We start from the raw sequence: 22,859 nt of genomic DNA, 5'->3' as shown, positions 1-22,859 counted from the left end.
ACCTATGACTCCTATGCTAGGGATTAGAGAAAATATAGAAGTAGCCTAAATTGGCATCATTTGCACACTGCCAGGGCCAAAAGGATATAATAGGTAGTCTAAGGTTAAACTAAGATTAGGCATAATGGATAAATATGCATGGGGGTAACTGTTGGGGCTACTCATAGCCAGGGGGAAGGAGGGTTAACACCCTCTACAGCCACTTCTGTTGTCAAGTGCCACCAGATCCCATTGCCACTGGACTTGGTGGCACTAAATTCAGTGGCATCTAGTCACCCTCTCCCTGACTCCCACCCTCTTCCCACATGCTGCTGTGACCCCTTCCATCCTCATCCCAAGTATTACCAGCACGTCCTTTAACACAGCACCTACGGCTCATGCCCAGTTACCCACCAGTAGTTACAACACCAGTGTAACTGGTGGAATTGGGTCTTGCTCTCTCATACAGTCAGATACAAGAAAAGCCATAGTACAGTTTGACTTATATTGTTTTTCTGATAAGGAAGTGATGCCAACAGTTTGCAATTGAGGCATGAAGATCTTTGAATGAGGTAAATTTTATTGCCCATTTTTTTCAAGCACCTATCACCTCTGAAAAGAAAATCTGGTGCTCTAGATCTCTTCTGACATAGGATTCTAAGCCTTTCTCACTTGAGCTTTTCTTTTAAACATTGCATTTTCGGCCATTAAAGATTCCAGAAAGTACAGAAGAACCATTATTTATGGAATATACAAACTGAAATGTCATCCTTCCTTTGAATTTAATCTTTGACATTTCCCTTTGAAAGAGATTGCAGTTGGAGTTTAACAATACATGTTGGCACAGGTCTGCAATAATTATTATGTACAAGAGAAAATGCTAACAAAACAAAAAAGGAAATAGATTGCAAATATGAAATGCAAACACTTCTTTGATATGACCCTGATGATTACACCTGCTTACAGAGAAGAAAACTGGACACATATTACCACTAGTGGAGGAAGGATAGTAATTCTATTTATCTGTTACTTTAAGTATTATTATAAAATCACTGAAAAATGGGAGCTCTGCATAGTTCAATACTGTTATTACTACCCTAAAATTAATACTTCTTGGGTGTATCTACACATTCATTAATGTGCCGTAGTTACGGCACATTAAGTTTAGTACTTGGATAACCAAGTACTAAATCAATGCACAGTAACTCACCTGGTGCATGGGTTTTTAGTGATGCTTACTGCACTGTAGCTTAATACTACTGCACAGTAGTGTATTAGCATGGTTTTTGCCTAGCATGCTACTGCACAGTGTTGTTAGGCTACTGTGCAGGTAGTGTCTTTGTTAGGCCCCAGCCTAAGTCTGGGTTCGTGCCCTGTATGCAAAGGCCAATAAAGATACCAGGGGTGAAAGTATAAAAATGATTTATTGCTAGCAATAAAAGGTGCAAGCGGAATAATCTCCCAAGACAAGCACAAGCACATTCAATACTGAGCCCCTTATATACCAGAGGTTGAATCTTCATAAGCATCCTTGTTTGCTAATTGGTTATAAAGGAGTGACGCAAGGAGTTCTTTACTGAGCATGTCTCTATACCTGTGTTTTAGCTATGTATCTCATTAACGTACATATATGTTCCATTAGCATATATCTTCCCCGCCTCGGGGTGTGATTTTTAGTATTTTAATGAGCTCTTTGCTCCAGTACCTCTGATTCTGTTTTTTGTTTTCAAGCTTCCTCTATCTAAGACTGTCTGCCCCTTATCATTGCAGATGGGCATTCGACACACAACATTCACTTTTGCTTAGGCTTTGCATAGTAGTTTCTAGGTCAAACCTTACATTTCCCTCATCTGGAGCATTTATAATTATTATTAATTATGATTGCTCCATTCAATTTGACTTAACACAAATCTAGTATTCTCAGCTTTCTTTTTTTGCAAAATCATTTGATTTACCTTAGGCCTGAAGATAGATGCGATACAAACCGGTATACAATGGATACGGAAACAGATCATAATCCCTATAAAGCAAAATAGAATAACCATACAAAACAACTGCTTCAACCATCCAAAATTGGGAAGCCAGGAAGTTAACCAGGAAAAGTCTAAGCCAGATGTTTCTTTCAATGTCTGTGTCAATCGTTGTAAGGCACCAATTTTGTCTTCAATTAGCACAGAATTATCAGTGAGGTTGAAGCAGCACATTCCTTTTAAGGTTTCACACCCCAGATTGTGTCGTAACAAGAGATAATCAATAGCGGCTCTATTCTCTAAGACAGCGTCCCTTAGTTGTTTTTGTTCAGCATTCAAGGCTGAGAGCGCTCGAGATGTAGCATTTAGTCCTTTTGCTAAAACACAGGCTACTGCATTAAGATTTCTGTTATTACTTACAGCAAGACCCAGAACCCCCACTATAGATGCAGCTAATGCTATGTATTCTGCCTTAGATAATAGTCCAGGGGAATCATTCTCGTCACAATCAGCAGTGAGAGTAGTGTATGCTCGTTTAAACCTCCCACCAAGAGGGGTTTGTTCAGTGTGCATTAGGTCAGACTTCCTTGGAAGAGCTGCAGTTACCCGGGCAATGGTGCATGGTCCCCCAGTAGCATTTGCTGGAAGGTATGAATATATCATTCTCCCGCAGGCCAGAAACCATCCTCGAGGAAGGATGGTATGTGTATATACATAGGATATTTGACTGGTCTTATTACAGAAGATTTTTCTACCTTGGTTCAATTTAAAGCAATTACTGGTACAATTCACTATTAAGAAACATTCAGAAGCATTAGCTGTTGCCTGAACCCGTACAGAAAACATGTCTCTGCTTTTCTCTTTTACAATAGTCCCCCACTTATATATATCCTGATATGTATTTTCCTTCTTTACATCTTTCAGCATAGTATAATTCTGTAAAATTTTCAAAGGGGTAGGTACTGCAATTAAGCATGAGGTAAAAACCAGATGAGCATTGATCCCTCCTGCCAAGCAGAAGTCTGTTCTATTTAATATTTCCCGGGCCAGATAAATCCAGACATTTTCCTGAGGGTCAAATTCTTGTGGTAAAAGATTTTCCCCTCCTATAAGTAGGAGTGGACAAATTAGGGTGCCCCACACTAAAACCTTGAACAATTTCATAATAAGGCTTGTAAAACTTGATCAAAGATTGACAAATTATTCAAAGTTCCTTTCTTTTGAATAGGAATTTTAAGTCCCTTATTGGCTCCACCTTCCACTGTTCTCTGCCTCCGGTCCCGGAGTTTGCAGGAGTTTCTTCTTGTTCTGGTTCAGCCACCGGCTTTAGGCGACTGGAATGTATCCAAGTCTTGATTCCTTCGAGCTTTGCTGCCGTTGGGGTCGTTAAAAGTACTCTATACGGGCCCTTCCATCTGGCTCAAAGTGGTTCCTCGTTCCAATCTTTCACAAGAGCGTAACTTCCAGGTAATAATCGATTTTCCGGGGTAGGAGACTGGTTCTGTGTCTGCAGCACGTCCCGTACCTGCTGATGAATGGAAGACAAAACAGAAACCAAAGACCATACATATTCTCTAATCATTCCCTCTCCTAAAACATGTAACTGTTGTTCAGTACCCATGGGCAGACTCAGAGGGTAAGGCTTACCATACATTATCTCAAATGGGCTTAATCCCAATTTAGAATGTGGTGCGACCCTTACTCGCAACAGGGCCAAGGGTAGGGCCTCTGGCCATTTGAGTCGAGCTTCTTGGCAAATCTTTGCAAGGTGTCTTTTTAAGGTCTGATTCATATGTTCCACTTTTCCACTGGACTGGGGTCTCCAAGGGGTGTGTAAATGCCAGCTGATTCCCAGGAACTCAGAAACCTTTCGAGTAATTTGTGCAATGAAATGTGGGCCATTGTCTGACCCTATTCCTTTTGGAAGTCCGAAGCGAGGTATGATTTCTCGTAGGAGTGCCTTGACCACCTCTCGGGCTTGGGCAGTCCAACATGGGAAGTACTCAACCCAATTAGAGAAAGTGTCCACAAAGACAAGGAGATATCTCATCCCCTGTTGCCGGGGTAACTCAGTAAAATCCACCTGCCATTCTTCTCCTGGCCCATTGCCTATTCTCTGATGTCCTGAAGTTTCTTTTCTCCCTCCTTTTGGGTTATTTCTCTGGCAGACCTCACATGTCTCTGATACCTTCTTGGCAGCCTCTCTTAATCCCACTCCAGTTACATAGTGACTGATCCACCTTATCAGGGCCCTGGGTCCATAGTGGGTGCCATGATGAGCTCTCTTCACTACCACATGAACCCAGGCAGCTGGGATGATAATGCGGCCATCCTTTGCTACTAGCCACCCGTGCTCCCCCTTCTTTGCTTGAAACTCTCTTATCAATTGTTTGTCTCATTCCCCGTACTGTGGTGTCACAGGCTGGTATAAGTCTGGGAGGAGAGGTAACAGATTACTTACTTCGGGCAGCAAGTCTGTCTGAGGTTTTTTAGCTGCTTTCTTTGCTGTAGCTTCAGCAAATCGATTACCTTTTGTGGATGAATCATCATTTTTCTTTTGATGAGCTTTGCAGTGCATTATCGCTACTTCTTTTGGTTCCCAGACTGCCTTAAGGAGGGCTTTTATCTGCTTGCTATGTTTAATGCCTGTTCCTTTTGAATCAAGTAGACCTCGCTCTTTCCATAGTGCTCTGTGAGCATGAAAAACAAGGAAAACATATTTAGAGTCAGTATAAATATTGACAGTTTTGTTGGCCGCCAATTGCAAAGCCCGAGTCATAGCAATGAGTTCATCCTTTTGAGCTGAAACAGATGGGTTTAAAGGTCCTGCTTCTATCACATTCTGTGCAGTCACGATAGCGTATCCGGATTTTCGAATTCCATTCTCTATACTCGAGCTGCCATCAGTGTAAAACTCCAGGTCAGCTTTTTCAAGAGGTCTGTCTCTCAAATTTGGTCTTGAAGAATAAACAGTTTCCAATGTTTGCAAACAGTCATGCACAAGATCTGGTGTGTCACCCATAGATGGCAACAGTGTTGCTGGATTTACATTGCGAGAAATGGCTAATTTTATTTCAGGCTTATCTAGGAGGATGGCCTGATATCGAGCCATTCGTCCCGGAGTTAACCAGTTCCCTCCTTTCTGTTCCAAGACTGTAAGTACCGCATGAGGAATATATACAATCATTTCATGGCCTAGGGTTAATTTTTCAGCTTCTTGTATTAGCAGACAGGTAGCAGCAACAGCCCGGAGACAAGCAGGCCATCCACATGACACAAAGTCTAATTTTTTTGAAAAATATGCCACTGGTCGTTGCCAGCTACCCAATTTCTGTGTTAAGACTCCCACGGCTACCCCACTTCGGTCATGCACAAAAAGGGAAAAAGGCTTACTCATGTCCGGTAGTCCTAAGGCGGGTGCTTCAATGAGAGCCTGCTTTAACTGGCAGAATGCTTGCTCACACTCTTCAGTCCATTCGAGTACCTTTTCATCTCCGTGTGTTGCCTCATATAGAGGTTTTGCAATAACCCCAAAATTTGGAATCCAAATCCTGCAAAAACCTACTGTACCTAAAAATCCTCGTAGTTGTTTCTTTGTTATTGGGGGTGCCAGCCGGCATATAGCGTCTTTTCTTTCAGGCAACAGGGCTCTCTGACCAGGCTGTAATTCAAATCCCAAATATGTGACCTTCTGGGATATGGGCTGCATCTTTTTCCTGGAAACGCGATACCCTTGTTGACCCAGAAAATTAAGGAGGCAAATTGTTCCTTCCAGGCAGCTTGCTTCAGTGGTGGCTGTTAAAAGCAAGTCATCTACATATTGCAAAAGAGCACAGGACAGTGGCAATTCTAGCCTGTGTAAATCCTTGCTTAATGCATTGCCAAATTTGGGCTGTTTTTAAATCCTTGGGGTAAAACAGTCCAGCACAACTGGGTCTTAATGCTAGTATCTGGGTCTTCCCATTCAAATGCAAATATTTCCTGAGATCCCTTCTCTACCGGTATACAGAAGAAAGCATCTTTTAAATCAATAACCGTAAACCAATTATGATCTGGGTTCAAAGCAGATAGCAAGGTGTACGGATTAGGCACGGCCAGGTATATACTCACAACCACTTTATTTACAGCTCTCAAGTCTTGGACGAAACGATATTCATTACTCTTAGGCTTCTTCACAGGCAAAATGGGTGTGTTAAAAGCTGATGTACATTCACGGAGAAGGCCATACTCCAGGAACCGTTCAACTAACGGCTTCAGTCCTTTCCTGGCTTCCATCCGCATTGGATATTGTTTCACACATGGAGGCTGGGCCCCTGGCAAAAGTTGAATCTTCACAGGGTCAGCATTTTTAGCCTTCCCAGGTCGGTGACCTGCCCATACCCATGGAACAACAGCATCGAGCAGGGGTTGAGGAATATCCGGTGTACTCTCCTCTTGGAGAAGGCCGAGAAGGCAAGCCTGTAAATGCCACCCCTTTTCAGGAGGCACTGTTAAAAACATTTGCCCATCCTGGAACGACAACGTAGCTTGCAGTTTACAGAGGAGGTCTCTCCCTAAAAGAGGAATGGGGCAGTTTGGCATGTACAAGAATTGATGGGTAACTTTGGCCTGCCCAATATTACAGGTCATTGGCTGTAGGAAGGATCGTGTTACTGCCTTCCCTGTAACCCCTACCACCGGCACAGTCTTTTTACTTAAAGGTTTCAGTTTTTGAGTTAAAACAGAATGGGCAGCACCTGTATCTACGAGAAAATCTACCAATTCATCTCTGTCCCCTAGTTGCATTTTAACCAGAGGCTCGTCAGGGGACACTGGGATCTGGGTTATCTTTCCCTCCCGGGCCTCCGGTCCCCTTCAATCTGAATCCCTTCCAAAAGCGAACAATCCACTGCTCTCCTCTTTCTTCTTTTCACCTTCCCCAACTTTTCGATAAGGGCATTCCCACTTCCAATGTCCTTTTCGTTTGCAAAAGGCACATTGATCTTTCTCTAATGGACCCCATCTCTGCGGCTGTCTCCAGGATCCCTCATCTCTAGGTTTTCTCGTGATTGCAGCTGCCACTAGGGCTGCCTGCATTTTCATCTTTCTCTCCTCTTTCTTGTCCTGTTTCTTTTCCTGAACACTTTCTCGGTTAGTAAATACTTGGTAAGCAATGTCTACTAGTTGGGAAATAGGCATACCTGTTGCTCCGTCTGCCTTCTGCAACTTCTTTCTAATGTCTGGTGCACTCTGAGCCATAAAGATCATATTTACCATGCGAGCGTTCGATGCATCCTCCGGATCCTCACGAGTATATTGTCTGAAAGTATTGTAAATTCTTTCCAAAAAAGCACTCGGGATCTCATTAGCCTCCTGTCGAATCTCATACACCTTACTGAGATTTTGAGGTTTTTTCACAGCATCTCTCAATCCTCGGAGGATATATTCTCCACGGATGGAGGTCATATCTTGGTCTGGTTTCCAATCTGGCTCCTGGATGGGGACATGATCATCTCTATTTCCTTGCAGGTTCCCTGCAATAATTTCCTTTTCCACGTACTCACGAGCTTTGTTCACTACCATTCTCCTTTCCTCTGGTGTCAACAAGATATCTAGAAGAGACTGAACATCTGCCCAAGTTGGGTTATGGGTTTTGAAAATCGTTTTAAACTGATTCTGTACCTTTTCAGGATTCTCTCTCAAGCTGGGGTTATTGTTCTTCCAATTATACAAATCTGAGGTATTAAAAGGAATGTGCACAAAGGTTCGACGGTAGGTTGGCTCACCTTCATCTTCGAGAGGCCCGGGTACCACTTGTTCTCTTAGGGGAAATACCCCATTTCCCTTCCCACGGCCAGAATCAGATTCCCTGTGATGTTTTCCCTTAACCCCGGAGTCTGCTTCTAACTGTACTCTCCATCCTCCTCCCGGGCTTATATCAGGAGAAGTCGGGGAGTTTGGAGATTGCCAAACACCTGACGGCCATGGTTGGCGCTGTTCCAGATCCCTATGTCGGGGGGTATATACAACTTCTGCCTCAGGGGGGGAAGAAGCAGGAAGAGCAGATGCCAACGAGGAATCAGATGAATCAGGAGGAGGAGGAGGAGGAGGAAGAGGATAAGGTAAAGGCAGCACAGGGGGAAGAGCCTCCGGCTCCGGACAGTCCAGGACAGGATTTGCAGCTGGTCGAGCCACAGCCATCTCACAGATCCCAACCCCCTCCCCCAATCCACATTCCTCCAAAACTTTTTTATCTCTACAAAGAGACATAAACGCTTGCGCATACATCAATTCCTCCCATTTACCATTCTGCCGGCAGAACAAAATCAATTGTAAGATGGTATTATAATTAACACTTCCCTCCCGAGGCCAATATTCTTTATCATCTAGCTGATAGCGTGGCCATGCAGTTTCACAGAAGAATTTAGCTTTCTTCTTAGTCATAGCATCCTCACCAAACTCTGCCCAATGTCTCAATACACAAGAGAGGGGGGTACATTTGCTAACCTTACTGTTAATAGTACCCATTTCAGGACTGCCTTCCTGGTTCTGACCGTCCGACTTACCTGGGATCCAGGGATCTGTTTTTAGTCCTTGTCCTCACAGGGGAAAAATCACTGGTCTTGGACTCGGGCCAGACAGAATACTTACAGAGATAATCCCAGGCAGACGTACTGACGGTAGGCCTTATGCCCTTTCTACCCTCTCACCCAGGTGCCTGTTACTGATACTTTCACTCTATGGCGTTGCACCGTTAGGCTACTGCCGCCTCAGCGATCCAGCTTCTCCTGAAACAAAAGTCTCACCGGGAAAAGAAATCCCGGGGCGCGCTCGACTTTTGATAAGAAGAAGCAGATAAACTGGTCGTCAGTTAGTCCGGGCAAAGCTTATCTACGGCAGTCCCATCTGGGTCGCCAAAAACTGTTAGGCCCCAGCCCAAGTCTGGGTTCGTGCCCGGTATGCAAAGGCCAATAAAGATACCAGGGGTGAAAGTATAAAAATGATTTATTGCTAGCAATAAAAGGTGCAAGCGGAATAATCTCCCAAGACAAGCACAAGCACATTCAATACTGAGCCCCTTATATATCAGAGGTTGAATCTTCATAAGCATCCTTGTTTGCTAATTGGTTATAAAGGAGTGACGCAAGGAGTTCTTTACTGAGCATGTCTCTATACCTGTGTTTTAGCTATGTATCTCATTAACGTACATATATGTTCCATTAGCATATATCTTCCCCGCCTCGGGGTGTGATTTTTAGTATTTTAATGAGCTCTTTGCTCCAGTACCTCTGATTCTGTTTTTTGTTTTCAAGCTTCCTCTATCTAAGACTGTCTGCCCCTTATCATTGCAGATGGGCATTCGACACACAACATTCACTTTTGCTTAGGCTTTGCATAGTAGTTTCTAGGTCAAACCTTACATCTTGTGTAGATGCTCCCCTTGATATTTAATCAACAGATTAAAGAAAGTTTTGCTTGATTTAATGGCCTAATAGTTACCTGTCTTACATGGTTATATTTGTGGAGTACAGAAGATGAGGCAGAGGGCTTTTTTCCTTTTTCCTTATCTGATGTACAATAGCAGCAGGCAAACCTAGAGATCCAGCTGAAATAATTAACTAGGCATCATGCATCTCTGTGGGAAGTCAGCTGGGGATGAATTTTCCCTTCCAAGTCATGGATCAGCATTATGGCAAAGGCCCCTTTAACCTTATGGTTTAAGTAGTCTTGCCAGTAGAAGTATACTTCCAGTATGGCAGAGCAAGAGTAAAACATGTACAACAGATGTTCCTCTGAATGTACCCCTACTTCCTTCTCTGCATATTGCCAGGGAGGGGGCCCCATGGAACTGAGCCCCTGCACAGTCATTAAATCTAGCACCACACTTTGCCATGTCAGAGGCACCTTGTTTGGGAGATCTCTGTAGCCTCCAGAATAGGGCAAGGTTTGTCTCTATGTTGTATGTGGTTCCCAGCTACAAATACTTACAATGGAATTCCTTTCATTGGAAAGACTGAGAAATAGTGGACATTTGTTACTTCATGCTAATAGGATAATATTGGTCATCATGGCTGTATGTAAAATAAACGGCAACTGGGTTCTGAATGGACCTATAAAACTTTTACTTTAATAAATTAAAATGATTAATTATAAAGATATTATCCTTAGATTAAAGACAAAATAATGCTTGCTGTACTCTTCATCCCAAAGCTATCTGAAAAGCAGCTTGTTTTCTGACCTTCAGATGAATGATACAATGCTAATGAAGCTATTTTTTAATTTTTGATAAATAAATGCCTGTATTATCAAACATAATTTAGAATTCATTTCTAAGCTCTTTAACTTTATCCACTTCAGCTTTGTAATTATTCTGCATGCTTTAAGCTGATAAGGGATCTCATTTTTTTTGGAACAGTTATATGGTTGGGGAATCTCTCTAATACACTCCCATTTCCCTGTGGAGATACAAATGTAACAAGCATTTTATCCTGTAGGGATAAAGACTTTTTTTCATGATTAGCTTCCTCCATCCACTAAGGATAAAGATATAGCACATGTAAGCTGAATGACAAAAATGTACAAGTACTGACCTATTCTGAAATGACTCGTATTATGTTGCTGGGGCCTCTGAAATGTTTAAAACATTTATAAATCATTGTTAGCTGTGCCTGCAAGAAAAGAGGTATGTTGAAGGGCTTTAACAGGAAACTGAATAGTGAATATTAAAATTAATCTCAGCTCAAGCATACAGTCAGTAAAGCACTCAGCATATGCTTAGCTTTAAGCCTGCTGTAACAGGGTCCCACTCCAGGGGTGGTCAGGATGCCTCTAGAGCTCCCTTGGCCCTTATCAACTTCACTTTCTTTTTCTGTCTCTGGGCAATCTCCCTGTCTCATCGCCTGCCATGCCTTGATGTTATGATTTTAAAAAATGGGAGGCTGCCCCCGGGTTTCCCATAAGGTCTCACTCTCTATCATGCAGGTGTCACTGTTCATCACTAATTATGTGGTCTCTGTCCTCCCCAGTACCCACACCCATGCCTCACAGATGTCACACATACTAATTAAACCATAACCACGCTATCGTCTTCTGGCTCTGTTTGTCCGTATACCAGCCCCTCTCTGGGCTTTGGGCAATCTGCCCCCCTCCTAGACCCATGGGTTCTCCAGCCCTGCCAGTCTCCAACTGTGGCCCTTCTTGGCCTTCAGCCCCTCCCGAGCCCTAGCCCTGCTTCTAGGCCAGTCAGACCTAAGGGCCCTGGCCCCACCTGCTCCTTGGGTCCTCTGACCCTCTCTCCCTGGGCCAGTTTGGGTCTCCTTATCTTCCCTTAGACCCAAATCACCAGCTGCTCCCCAGCCCTCAAGCTTCATACTGGCTGCTCTGCCAGCCCTGTAGCTGCCTACCCCAAACATACTTGGTGTGAGCCAGAGTCACACTCTCAGCAGCCTGTCAGCTGCCAGGGTAAGACTGCCCCCCTGTGCTCATACATATCTCAAGACTCCTTCTGGTCAGCTGTCTTCCTTGATTATTGCCTGAACTGCTTCTAGAAACTTCTCTCTTAGTGACAGGCATGCTAAGCACCCTATCACACCGACTTTTGCAGAATCAAGTTTATACAGATTTTGTTTAAAGTGAATAACTTCATTTGCAATATATTGATGCTACGTTGCAACATGACCTCTAAGAAAGTGAAGTGACTGGAGGTTACAGTTGTCATTTCCTCAGCATAGCAAATGATCTCAAAATACTACAAAATGTGTTGTTTAGGTCTCAAATTTGTAAAGCTTACATTCTTTTTTACAGTTTCTTTTGTACTGGAATGACACCCTTCGGGGCTTTAGGAGACCCAGAATGCAATAGACAACCCTGGAACCCTGGTTCCAGTTCATAGGAGAGCTGTACACTGACAATACTGCATAAAGGTGATTTAAGCCATGCCAGTGGTGCCCCCAAGTAAAACCTTCAGAAATGAGCCCCTTCCACTTGCTTCTGCTTCTCACAGAACAAAGCATTTAGGCAGAAAAGATGTCTTAAAGGAGACCTGAATGCACCTCTCAAAGCCACTGCCTCTGGATGGAGGGAGAGCAGCGCCTTGGCATCTACCCAGAAGTGCTCTAATCCACCTACACTGCCTAATTGCAGGGATTTGTTGCACATGAAGTGGAAGTGAATGGGGGTGGGGAGGGGTAGCATTTGTGTCTTGGCAGAAGTCCAGAACTTGTCCAAAAAGCAGGTTACCCCATCCCAATTAAACTCCACTGTGTCCTACCAAGTTATGTGATACCATTGTGTATTGCAGGTCCTGTGCGTGTTTCCAATAGCAGGAGTGGTCAATGGACCTATGACCTGCATCCACCACCTATAAATGGGAGTAAAGCAAGGACAGCTTTAGTAGATGGGTTGTAAATGAATTACCTACTTCTGTGCCAAGTTCTCATTTTGATCTCTTCCAAAAAGCCTATTTTGTTGAGCTTTTCACAAGGGATGTGCAGTTCACCTTTAAAAATATTATTTTCAGCTTCTGACTCAGCTCCTGTAGAATTACAAAGAGCAAGTGTAACAATAAGCAGTGTCATGTGGATGGCTGAAAATATATAGTTTATTCTTCCCTCAGATAAAAAGCAGGTGTTTTTATTTTCAGGCAAGACATGCTTGGCAATGCATATACTCACAGAGCAAAAATTGGTGGTTTAATGCAGATGTTGGTGGGTGGAAGGTGGGGAAAGATCTGTTTAGGAATGTACAACCTATAAATTGCTAACCATTGCCTCCCATTTCTGGGAGTGCAAATTCCTTTTATCTCAAGCAGTTAAGCAAGTTGAGAATTGAGAGAGATTTGACCCAAAACAGCAAACTCCTCTAAGCAGGTTTTCGGGAAGGGGAAAAAAAAGGGAATTCTTGTACTGCTATAACTGACACTGCCCTTTTAGAGAGCAAAATTATACCTATGAAAAATTGAAGTATTATAATGGAGGAAAATATGAGCTATCTCCCCTCAGCATTAGCCTCTAATACTAATTATAAAAAAACCTGCTGTGTTCCTGGCCAAGATTTAATTAGTTATAAGTAGATCACTGGTCATTTTAATGTACAACAAGTGTGGTGTTTCACCACTAGGGCTTGATCCTGTGTAGTGCTGAGCACTCTGGCATAGGTCCAGAAAAGCACTTAAGCACGTAATTAGCTTTAAATAATGCTCACATGCTTGAAACTAATTACGAGCTTAAGTTCTCTTCTGGCTTGAGGCCAGCGTGCTCTGCACCCTCCAAGATCAAGCCCATCATGGTGTTAAAAGTTCAAAGAAACCTAAAGCAGAATACAATTAGTAACCCAAGACACGCAACTTGAATGTGAGGGTGGAAAAAGTGTGACTGGCCCCAGCTAGTCTTTGAAAGAATTGATCATAGAAGCAGGTGTGCTATTGTGGTGGAATGCTGTTGTGCATTGCCGTCCTCCTGTAAACACTCAATTCCCTAGAGTGCAACTCCAAGCCAATGAGCCTAGTATAGTATAAAAGCAAATACCTGTGTACCTACACCTCCCAGAGGCTTCATCGGTTTTGTCTGCTCCATAGGCAGTGTAAGAATCAATCCAGATGCTTAACAACAAAAGTACTTTTAGAAAGACCTTGGCTATTTTTATGCCAAGTCTCTGCAGAGGGATAACACGCTATGTAGGGGGTTTTTAATCTGTCATTTAATACTGTGAAACTTGATTTTGACACAGTCACTAACAGCACAAAGTCTTGCATTCACTAAGAAATATGTGAGTGCATTATGTGTTGTGTGTGATTACACAGGCAAATATAGGTCTGTATATGGGAGAGTAGAGAACGATTAGATTTAGCATACTCCCTAGCTTCAGAAATAGTATTGTGATACCTGGCTTCAATCTCTCATTACGTGGGTCAGCATTTTGGCCACTGGACTTTGTGCTCAACTGCTTTTAACACTACAGTGAATACTTACCTCCAAATGGCATTTGGGGACTCGTGTCCCCATCTGTCCGCCCTCCTTTTCTTGACAGACACCTGGACAACAGATGGTATAAATATCCCAGACTGGATTCTTTAAATTAATGTAAAAATCCTGCCAGGTTGCTGAGTTTCTTGGCATTGCACCTTGTAGTTAGGGAGAATGACTGGGGCTAAATAGATTCAAAATGACTTTTTTTTGAGCTGTATTCTGGATGACTTGTGTCTGTGGGATTGCTTTGGGATGGGAGGGGGAGAAAACTCATTGCTCAATGTATTGCCTCTTGGCCCTGGTACTTCTGCTCAGTTGCTTTTAAAATAAGATATTCTATCATTGCTTCCTCTTATACTTTTTCTTCTATTTCCATTAAACTTCAGGGGTAGGTGGCACCCTGCCCCCCAGCCCCCCACACCTCTGGGAGCTCCTTATAGATTCATAGATTCATAGAAGTTAGGGTCGGAAGGGACCTCAATAGATCATCGAGTCTGACCCCCTGCATAAGCAGGAAAGAGTGCTGGGTCTAGATGACCCCAACTAGATGCTTATCTAACCTTCTCTTGAAGACCCCCAGGGTAGGGGAGAGCACCACCTCCCTTGGGAGCCCGTTCCAGACCTTGGCCACTCTAACTGTGAAGAAGTTCTTCCTAATGTCTAATCTAAATCTGCTCTCTGCTAGCTTGTGGCCATTATTTCTTGTAACCCCCGGGGGCGCCTTGGTGAATAAAACCTCACCAATTCCCTTCTGTGCCCCCGTGATGAACTTATAGGCAGCCACAAGGTCGCCTCTCAACCTTCTCTTGTGGAGGCTGAAAAGGTCCAGTTTCTCTAGTCTCTCCTCATAGGGCTTGGTCTGCAGGCCCTAAACCATACGAGTGGCCCCTCTCTGGACCCTCTCCAGGTTATCCGCATCCCTCTTGAAGTGCGGTGCCCAGAATTGCACGCAGTACTCCAACTGCGGTCTGACCAGCGCCCGATAGAGGGGAAGTATCACCTCCTTGGATCTATTCGTCATGCATCTGCTGATGCACGATAAAGTGCCATTGGCTTTTTTGATGGCTTCGTCTTACTGCCGACTCATGTTCATCTTGGAGTCCACTAGGACTCCAAGATCCCTTTCCACTTCCGTGCCACCCAGCAGGTCATTCCCTAGGCTGTAGGTGTGCTGGACATTTTTCCTCCCTAGGTGCAGCACTTTGCATTTCTCCTTGTTGAACTGCATTCTGTTGTTTTCTGCCCACTTGTCCAACCTGTCCAGGTCTGCTTGCAGCTGTTCCCTGCTCTCCGGCGTGTCCACTTCTCCCCATAGCTTTGTGTCATCCACAAACTTGGACAGAGTACATTTCACTCCCTCATCCAAGTCGCTGATGAAGACATTAAAGAGTATCGGTCCAAGGACCAAGCCCTGCGGGACCCCACTGCCCACACCCTTCCAGGTCGATACCGACCCATCCACTATGACTCTCTGGGTGTGACCCTCTAGCCAATTCGCCACCCACCGGACTGTGTAGTCATCCAAGTCACAGCCTCTTAACTTGTTCACCAGTATGGGGCGGGATACCGTATCGAAGGCCTTCCTGAAGTCTAAGTAAATGATGTCTACCCTTACTCCTGTGTCCAGGTGTTTTGTAACCTGGTCATAAAAAGAGACTAGATTAGTCAGGCACGATCTGCCTGCTACGAACCTGTGCTGGTTTCCCCTCAGCATAATTTGTCCTGCCGGGCTCTCACAAATGTGAGCCTTGATAATTTTTTCAAAGATTTTGCCAAGGATGGAGGTGAGACTGACTGGCCTATAGTTACCCTTCTTATCAGTCAGTTCCCCGGACAGGGGAAGAAAACACTCTGTTCTTCTTAGAAGCTGACCAAAAAGAAGGAGTTCTCAGAGTGCTAGAGGTCACCAGGGAAGCCAGGGAGTGAGAAGAGCCAGGGTCCCAAAACGAGAGACTTGCTTCTTATGAAGCCACACTAGGGTTGGTTGCAGGGAGTCCTCTCAGGCAAGGGAAACCAAATAAGGCTGCTACTTGGGGGAGTCCTGAGAGAGAACTTTTCCTCCTTTCCCCTCAAAAAGTTGCAATTTGATCCTTTCATGACAGACTGGGATCTTACAACCATAGTTCCTCTTTGTCCTTGCCATCTCCTGGTCCTCAGTGCAGGGTGCATGTATTAGGGAGATGAAAGTGTAGCTGCCAGCTTTATACCTTTAACAATCCTGACTTCTTCATCCCAGGGCACCCGAGGAGAAAACTAGGAGTAATGGCCACAAACTCCTGGAAGACTGAATCAGGCTCAACATTAAGAAAAAATTCTTTATAGTCAGGGTTTCCAGATTGTGGAATAAGCTCCCTCCAAACGTGGTGCAATCACCTACCTTGGAAATCTTCAAGAGGAGACTAGACAGTCACCTTGCTGGGGTCACCTGACCCAAGTTGTCTTTTCTGCTTGATACAGGGGGCTGGACCCGATGATCTTCTGAGGTCCCTTCTAGCCTTACAGTCTATGAATCTATGAAACCCACTAAATTGGAAAAGTCCAGATAGCACTAATAGGACCTGCAATTCTTCCATGGTCACTATGCCCAGTTCCTGGTTATCACAGGCAAACCTTTTTTTTTTTTTTTTCATAAAATGATCAAGTTTCATTTTAGGATTAGGTTCCATCCCACATACTCATATCAACAGGACATTCCAGAACCCATCTGCTCCATTGGTAAGAATCCTTAATCTGATTTTCAATTTAAATTTACTCTTGGCCAGTTTGTACCTACTCAATCTTGTTCCAACATCAAACTCTTCCTTAAAGGGCTATTTTCCTGACATCATAGAGATGAGACTTTCTGGAGGTCTTTTTTTTCCCCCCCTGAATTGCAACTAGTGACATAGAACAGCAATGCTGGTATTGTCAGAAGGATGCCTGTCTAACTATGACTTGTCTATCATACTGAGACTCACAGAAAAGTCAATGCACACCTCTATTTTCCTTTATTTTTTTTAAAAAAAAGGAATTCAGACATGTTTTCAATGTACCTTATTGTTGACTAGCACACTGGAGTGAGATGTGGTGATAGTTCTTCCCTGAGACACAGTACACACAAAATGAAACAAGTCTGAAATTATCCTGATGAGGAATGGGTATTGTCCCAGGGGAGCCGAGATGCCGGAAGGCCCCCAGGGCAGCAAAGTGTCCCGCTTACCTCCTGCAGGGCCAGAAGAGCTGAGGGAAGCCCACACGCCAAGAACGTCGGCGCGGGTCATCAGCCGGGCCTTTATCCAGCTGCGGCAAAGCAGCGGGGGCAGGAGATGCCTTCCGGGGGAAATAAAAGGTGGCCCCGCTGAGGCAACGGGGCGGCTGGATGGAGGAGGCTTGAAAGGGAAGCCCCAGCAAGCGGGGAGTCAGCCGCCACCTGTGGAGTGCGGGAGTGAAGGAGGCGGAGCCAGACTTGGCTCTGAGAAGCAGAGCAGAGCAGCTGGCAGTGAGGCTGGTAGGAAGGCCAGCACAGAGACTATCAGCGTAGCCGGTGGGGAAACCGGCGGCTGCGCCGGTAGCAGAACTGGAGGAGGAGCTCACTGGATCCCAGGCGGCAGAGCGGAGAGTGAAGGCAGCTGCAGTGTGAGCGGCTGGAGCGGCAGAGAGACCACCTGCAGTAAGACAGAGGGCATCGGTGAGGTAACCAGGTGCCCCATACAGAGGAGAGCCGGCAGGAGGTACAGCGCCCCCGTGGACCCTTGTGGGAGCGCAGGTACGAGGACGGAGGGACCGGGCTGGTGTCCCTATAGGCAGTACGCCCGGTCCGAAGACGGTTGCTGACGGACGACATGTTGAGGTGAGGGGGTGGCAAGCCAGGGGCGACGTAGAGGCCCGCAAGAGGAAGAGCCTAAGGTGGTGAGTGGACGGGGTGTAGGGGAGGATGGAGCCCCAAAGTTACCCGCCGAGGAATGCACCGACACCGGTGGATACCCCAAGGGTGGGCCCCCCACTGAAGTTATCATCAAAGTCATGGCAGGCGAGTTCAGGGGTCCCCCCCGATACCAGCCGGGGTAACCTCCAGGGTGCATCACCGGAGCCAGGGCATACGAAGCCTTGGGCTCGGGCAAAGGCGGCGCGGGAACACCTGGTAGAGCGGAGGCGGGTACAAAGTGGTGCATTGGCTGGGAACATGGAAGGCCCGGACATGGCGGCCTATGCCAACACCCAACCCGTGCCTTTGACAGCAGTTGACGTCCTGGGGCAGAACCTGCAGGCTCTCACTCAGATTGTCGACTGTCAGCAGCAGATGTTTGACCACCAGCAGGAATGGCTTTGGCATTTTAAAGGATACCTGGCTCTGCCTAAGATGACGAAGGACGATGATCCTGAGGCGTACATTGAGGCATTTGAGCGCCATGCCTTGATGACTGGCCTCCCTCAGGATTACTGGGCCAGCCAGCTGGGGGCCCTGGTAGTGGGGGCAGCGCAGGCGGCATATCGGGCCATCCCGAGAGAAGAGGCCTGAGACTACGAACAGGTGAAGCAAGCCATACGTTATCGGCTGGAGATCAGCCCCGACCACTACCGACGCCTGTTTCGGGCCAGGAAAGGGCCCGACGAGAGACGGCCCCGGGTGCTATTACAGCTACTGCGGGACCTGCTCGACAAATGGGTAAACCCAGTAGGGTCGGATCACGAGGATCTGGCAGATCAGGTCGTCCTGGAACAATTCCAGAATGACCTGGAAGAGAGGACGCAGCGCTGGGTGTGTCAACACTCTCCCCGAAACTGTGAAGAGGCCTTAAAGCTGGCAGAAGCTTTCACGGCGGTGGAGGCGGATTATCCACGGGAAAGGAGAAGCCCAGGGCCAGCGTCGCCAAAGGAAGTGGAACGGCGATGGGTCCCTGTCCGGGGGCCTGGCAGGGATACAATATGTTTTCACTGCGGGCAAAGTGGGCACCTCTCGCGAGAATGCCCTACGCAACCCGCTGCGCGATGGATTCCAGCCAACAAACCCTGAGGGTTCCCGGACCAGCACCGCAACCCGGAGGTGGCCGAACCGATGGATTGCAGCTATGCCAGTTGTGAAGGGAATGCAATATGGAGCCGCCCGACTGTTAAGGCCTGGGTGGATGGCCGCCCTGTGTGGGCCACTTTCAATTTAGGGTGCGCGCAATCTATGGTGAGGGCAGATATGATCTGCCGGCAAGCTGGAAGCAGGGTCCCACCGGTAACGGTAGCCTGCCTCCATGGTGAAATCGAACACGTGGGACGGTAATGGGTCCAGCTGCGCATCATGGAGTACCAGGGGGAACTCCTGGTAGGGGTGGTACCTAAACTGGCAAGTGAGATGCTGCTAGGCTGGGATTGGACACCCCTCTACAACGTGCTGGAGCGAGTGAGGGATGTGTAGCTAGCGCGGCAGAAGAATGGAGCTAGTGAAGGATGGTTAGGGGAGATAGAGGAAGATCCGTCCGGCACTGAGGAACCTGTAAGCCTAGATCTAGGCAACATTGCTAGCAGCAGACAGTTTCGGGAGGCGCAGAGTGAGGACCCGGAGCTTGAAACCCTTTGGAGACAAGGACAGGAGACCAGGGGCGAGGTGGCATCGCCAGTAGAAGAACAACCCCATTTTGAGGTAAGGAACCACCTCCTCTACCGCGTACCAGGGCCTCAGCGGAAGGGTCCCATAGAGGCACAACTGGTGGTCCCGAGCCAGTTCCTCCAGGCGATCTGGCAATTGGCCCATGCGAGCCCGGTGGGGGGCCATTTAGGGCGAGATAAAACCCTGGCAAAGGTAGGCCGGTGGTTCTTTTGGCCCGGGATGGGAGAAGAGGTGGCCCGCCGATGTGCAGCCTGCCCAGAGTGCCAGAAGACTCGGACCGAGCAGCCTGCCAGGGCCCCACTACAACCCATGCCAATCATAGATACCCCTTTTGCGAGGGTGGTCCTAGACATCGTGGGACCTTTACCCCGTAGCAGCTCAGGCCACCAGTATATCTTGGTCTTGGTGGACTATGCGACGTGTTATCCGGAGGCCGTCCCATTGCAAACAGCCACAGCTCCCCGGGTGGCAGAAGAATTGATAAAATGGGTCACAAGAATGGGAGTCCCAAAGGAGATCTTGACCGATCAGGGCAGAAATTTCATGTCTGGTGTCATGAAGGTGGTGTGTCGAACCCTGCAGATAAGGCAGATACGCACCTCGGTGTACCACCCCCAAACCAACGGCCTGGTGGAACGCCTCAATGGCACCATCAAAAGGGTGTTGAGGCGGTGCATCCAGGGAGACCCTCAGAGGTGGGATTTACTTTTGCCGTTGGTCTTATTCACACTTAGAGACACCCCTCAGGACTCCCTGAGATTTTCCCCGTTTGAGCTGGTTCTCGGGCACCGCCCCCGAGGATGGCTGCAGGTCCTCTGAGAGGAGTGGGAGCAGGACAATGGAGTGCTACAGGACCCGGCGGGGTATCGCCAGGCATTCCAGCAGAGGATACGAATGGCTCAGAACATAGCCCACGAGAATTTGAGAGACGCCCAGGCTCAGCAGAAGGAAAGATACGACAGCCACACTAAGGAACGGGCCTTCGAACCAGGGCAGCGAGTACTGGTGCTACTACCCACATCCACGAGCCGGTTTCTTATGCAATGGCAAGGCCCCTTCGAGATCCTTCAATGGGTTGGGCCCGTAGACTACGAAGTACACCGGCCGGGCCATCTCCGAGAAAAGCAAATCTTCCACGTGAACCTGTTGCGGGAGTGGAAGGAACCGGCGGGCTGGGTGAGCTTCGTAGAAAATGAGGAAGAGGATTTGGGGCCTCAAGGGTCCAGGCAAGAAGTGGTGCCATCTAGCGAGGTAGAGCAACTAATCGGAGTGGGGGAAGACTTGTCCGAACCACAGAAACGAGAAACGCGAGAGTTAATTCTCGAGTTTGAAGACGTATTCTGTACAGAGCCAGGATGGGTCCAGGGCACAACTCATACCATTAAAACACCACTGGGGGCTATAGTAAGGGAGAAGTGGAGGCCCATTCCACAGCACTTGCTAGAGGCCGTGCATAAGGAGGTGAACTCCATGTTGCGGCTGGGAGTGGTGAAACCATCCTGAAGCCCTTGGAGAAGCCCGCTGGTTCCCGTACGAAAGCCGGACGGGTCGCTGAGGCTGTGTGTCGATTACAGGAGATTGAACGTGCTGGCAGTCTTCGACGTGTTCCCCATGCCCCAGGTAGATGAGTTAATAGAATTGGAGAAGCCCAGTATATATCGACGCTGGATATGGCCAAGGGATACTGGCAAATCCCAGTGGCCCCAGCAGACCGGCCAAAGACGGCCTTCAGCACGCCCTGGGGTCTCTACGAATTTGTAAGAATGCCCTTTGGGCTACAGGGGGCAGCCGCGACTTTCCAGCGATTAATGGATCGACTGCTGGCACCACACACCGGGTACGCGGCAGCTTACATTGACGATATCATTATATACTCGCCAACCTGGACTCACCATAAGCAGGCACTTCGGACTGTATTGTCAGAACTAAGGCAGGCCGGTCTCACAGCAAACCCGCAGAAATGCGCCTTAGCAAAAAAGGAGACTATGTATTTAGGATTCCTGGTGGGCAGGGGCACTATCAGACCCCTGGCCGACAAAGTGGAGACGGTACGGAATTTCCCAGCCCCCCAAAATTGTCGTCAGCTCTGGTCGTTCCTAGGACTAACCAATTATTACCAGAGGTTCGTGCCCCACTTTTCGGAACTGACAGCCCCCTTGTCAGAGGCGTTGGGAAGGAAGGAAGAACGGAGCAGTAAAGTGGACGAAGCAGATGGAGCAATGTTTTGGAAAGTTAAAACGGGCCCTCTGCGAAGATGTAATAATGCACACTCCTAACTTTGGGAAAACTTTTATTTTACAGACAGACGTATCCGAAACAGCAGTGGGAGCTGTCCTCACGCAGGAGGAAGAAGGGATCGAGAGGCCAGTAGCGTATGCCAGTCGCAAGCTGTCATCAGCCAAGAGGAGGTATGCCACAATAGAGCGGGAATGTTTGGCCATTCAATGGGCCGTGGACCATTTCCGGTATTATTTGATGGGCCGGGAGTTTAAGCTGGTGACGGACCATGCCCCTCTCCTGTGGCTAAGCACAGCTAGGACCGATAATGCCCGGATCACCCGATGGGCATTGGCCCTACAGCCGTACAAATTCCAGATCATGTTCAGACCAGGAAAATCAAACACCGTGGCGGATTTTCTGTCTAGGTGCAACAGCAAGAATGTGGACGAGCAAATGGAACCCCAGACGGACAAGTTGGACAACTCATCCAGCATAACCAGGAAAGGTAAAATAGGAGCGCCCCAAGGCATCTTGAGGGGGGGGGTTGTGTCCCAGGGGAGCCGAGACGCCGGAAGTCCCCTGGGGCAGCAAAGGGTCCCGCTTACCTCCTGCAGGGCCGGAAGAGCCGAGGGAAGCCCACACACCGAGAACGCCGGCGCAGGTCATCAGCCGGGCCTTTATTCAGCTGCAGCAAAGCAGTGGGGGTGGGGGACGCCTTCTGGGGGAAATAAAAGGCGGCCCCGCCGAGGCAACGGGGCGGCTGGATGGAGGAGGCTGGAGAGGGAAGCCCCGGCAAGCGGGGAGTCAGCTGCCACCCACGGAGTGCGGGAGCGAAGGCGGCAGAGCCAGACTCGGCTCTGAGAAGCGGAGCAGAGCAGCTGGCAGTGAGCCTGGTAGGAAGGCCAGCACGGAGACTATTGGCGTAGCCGGTGGGGAAACCGGCGGCGGTGGCGCCGGTAGCAGAACTGGAGGAGGAGCTTGCTGGATCCCAGGTGGCAGAGAGGAGAGTGAAGGCAGATGCAGCGTGAGCGGCCAGAGTGGCGGAGAGACCACCTGCAGTAAGACAGAGGGTATCGGTGAGGTAACCAGGTGCCCCATACAGAGGAGAGCCGGCAGGAGGTACAGCGCTCCCGTGGACCCTTGTGGGAGCGCAGGTACGAGGACGGA

At 47.5% G+C, this 22,859-nt stretch overlaps 1 protein-coding gene across 3 annotated transcripts; it reads right to left on the bottom strand.

Annotated features, from left to right (window-relative positions):
* Positions 1-1,384: 1,384 nt before the first annotated feature.
* Positions 1,385-8,771, bottom strand: LOC132249563 (syncytin-A-like). 3 transcript variants are annotated; one of them, XM_059724933.1, is made up of 2 exons: positions 8,495-8,771; positions 1,385-3,477 (listed from the first exon to the last, which is right to left on the bottom strand). In XM_059724933.1, the coding sequence occupies exon 2, from the start codon at positions 3,111-3,113 to the stop codon at positions 1,851-1,853; it is 1,263 nt and encodes a 420-aa protein (XP_059580916.1). In that variant the 5' UTR covers positions 3,114-3,477; positions 8,495-8,771; the 3' UTR covers positions 1,385-1,850. The 3 variants fall into 3 exon arrangements, with proteins under 3 accessions (XP_059580916.1, XP_059580914.1, XP_059580915.1); XM_059724931.1 differs by having other exon boundaries at positions 1,385-3,474; XM_059724932.1 differs by lacking the exon at positions 8,495-8,771 and adding an exon at positions 3,597-3,897.
* Between the last annotated feature and the right edge of the window lie 14,088 nt (positions 8,772-22,859).

This window comes from Alligator mississippiensis, chromosome 3 (genome assembly GCF_030867095.1).
Source record: "Alligator mississippiensis isolate rAllMis1 chromosome 3, rAllMis1, whole genome shotgun sequence".
NCBI classification, from domain to species: Eukaryota; Metazoa; Chordata; order Crocodylia; family Alligatoridae; genus Alligator; species Alligator mississippiensis.
Note: the sequence above shows the minus strand (reverse complement) of the source record. Positions and strands in the feature narration are given on the sequence as shown.